At 48.6% G+C, this 1,515-nt stretch overlaps 1 gene segment (V, D, J or C); it reads right to left on the bottom strand.

Moving 5' to 3' along the window:
• Window positions 1-73: 73 nt before the first annotated feature.
• On the bottom strand, window positions 74-866 carry LOC105525088. The segment is given in 2 exon segments: window positions 74-631; window positions 718-866. Coding segments are annotated over 2 exon segments (363 nt in total).
• Window positions 867-1,515: the final 649 nt, after the last annotated feature.

The raw sequence follows: 1,515 nt of genomic DNA, 5'->3' as shown, positions 1-1,515 counted from the left end.
TGATCAAATAACCTTGCTCCAAATCATGTATTCATCCCACTGGAAAACTTGTTCACAGTAGCACCTTCATGGAATGTTGGTATCAACTTTATTGAGTGTGGCCTTTCCCACTCTGTGAATTTGGCTTATATGATAACTCTTGAGTGGAATATTTATCTTAAAATTAGAGTATGTACTTGTTTCTATTGTTCTTCTTTTCTGGAATATATAACCGATTTTGTAAACAATCTTAAACTTAATAACCCCTGTCATCTCCTCAGACCCGCACAGCTGCCTTCTCCCTCCGGGTTTCTGACACTCTCAGGATGTGGTTTTCACACTGTGCCTCTCGCACAATAATACACGGCCGTGTCCTCAGATCTCAGGCTGCTCAGCTCCATGTAGGCTGTGCTCGTGGACGTGTCCGCGGTAATCGTGACTCTGCCCTGGAACTTCTGTGCGTAGTTTGTTATACCAACAACAGGGATGATCCATCCCATCCACTCAAGCCCTTGTCCAGGGGCCTGTCGCACCCAGCTGATAGCATCGCTGCCGAAGGTGAATCCAGAAGCCTTGCAGGAGACCTTCACTGAGGCCCCAGGCTTCTTCACCTCAGCCCCAGACTGCACCAGCTGGACCTGGGACTGGGCACCTGTGGAGAGGACACAGCAGTGAATAAAACCCTCTTTAACTAAACCAGGATCCCTTCCTCAGCTTTGGGACTAGGAAGCCCCTTACCTGTAGCTGCTGCCACCACAAAGAGGAGCCTCCAGGTCCAGTCCATGGTGATGAGCTGTGTTCCCAGGGGCTTCTTTAGAGGAGGGATGTGGTTGTTATGTGATGCTCTCAGGGCGCCAACATATCTATATTTATTTCAGGAGACCTCAGGTTATTTGCATATTCATGAGGCAGGGTATTTCACAGCTCAAAGCCTGACCCAGGATGAGAAAGAAAACACAGATGCCACATCAGCTGGATAAGAGTGGGATGCTGAGAGGCCAAGCCCTAAATCCCGCTTGAGGAAATGCATTCCCTGCCCCATTTCTAAACTTTCTGTGGACAGCAGTCTTCCCACTGAAGAACCCAGGATGTGCTCCTCATTTTATTGGGTGTGAACTCAATAGGTTCACTCCCCTATTGTGGGATGTGAACCCACATTTTATTGGCATAGAGACTACCTGGGTTGTTTCTGGGACCATCACTGTCTCTGACATTGAGAAGGCACCTTGACTCCATTCTGGCCCCATTAGGAACAGTCAGAGCTCTCTGGTAATGTGGAAAAGGTGGCCACTAGTTATCCCACGTGACTGTCCAGCAGGGCCCATGGAGACTTCTGAGATCTGCTGGGTGTTCCCACGACAGACTCCCCAGCACTTTCCTGAGGGTCCTGGCCTCCCAGGCCCTTCCACGGAAAGACTCTTGGTTTACAGATTTGCCTTCTGCTGTGTGATTGGCTGTGAGATTTCCCTCCCATTGACAGTAGGAATCAGGGGTTGAAATAGAAATAGGAATTTGAGTTTCTTGATGAACTCATAT

This window comes from Colobus angolensis, unplaced genomic scaffold, assembly GCF_000951035.1.
Source record: "Colobus angolensis palliatus isolate OR3802 unplaced genomic scaffold, Cang.pa_1.0 Scaffold519, whole genome shotgun sequence".
NCBI lineage: Eukaryota > Metazoa > Chordata > Mammalia > Primates > Cercopithecidae > Colobus > Colobus angolensis.
The sequence above is the reverse complement of the archived record's forward strand: the minus strand, read 5'-3'. Positions and strand labels throughout refer to the sequence as shown.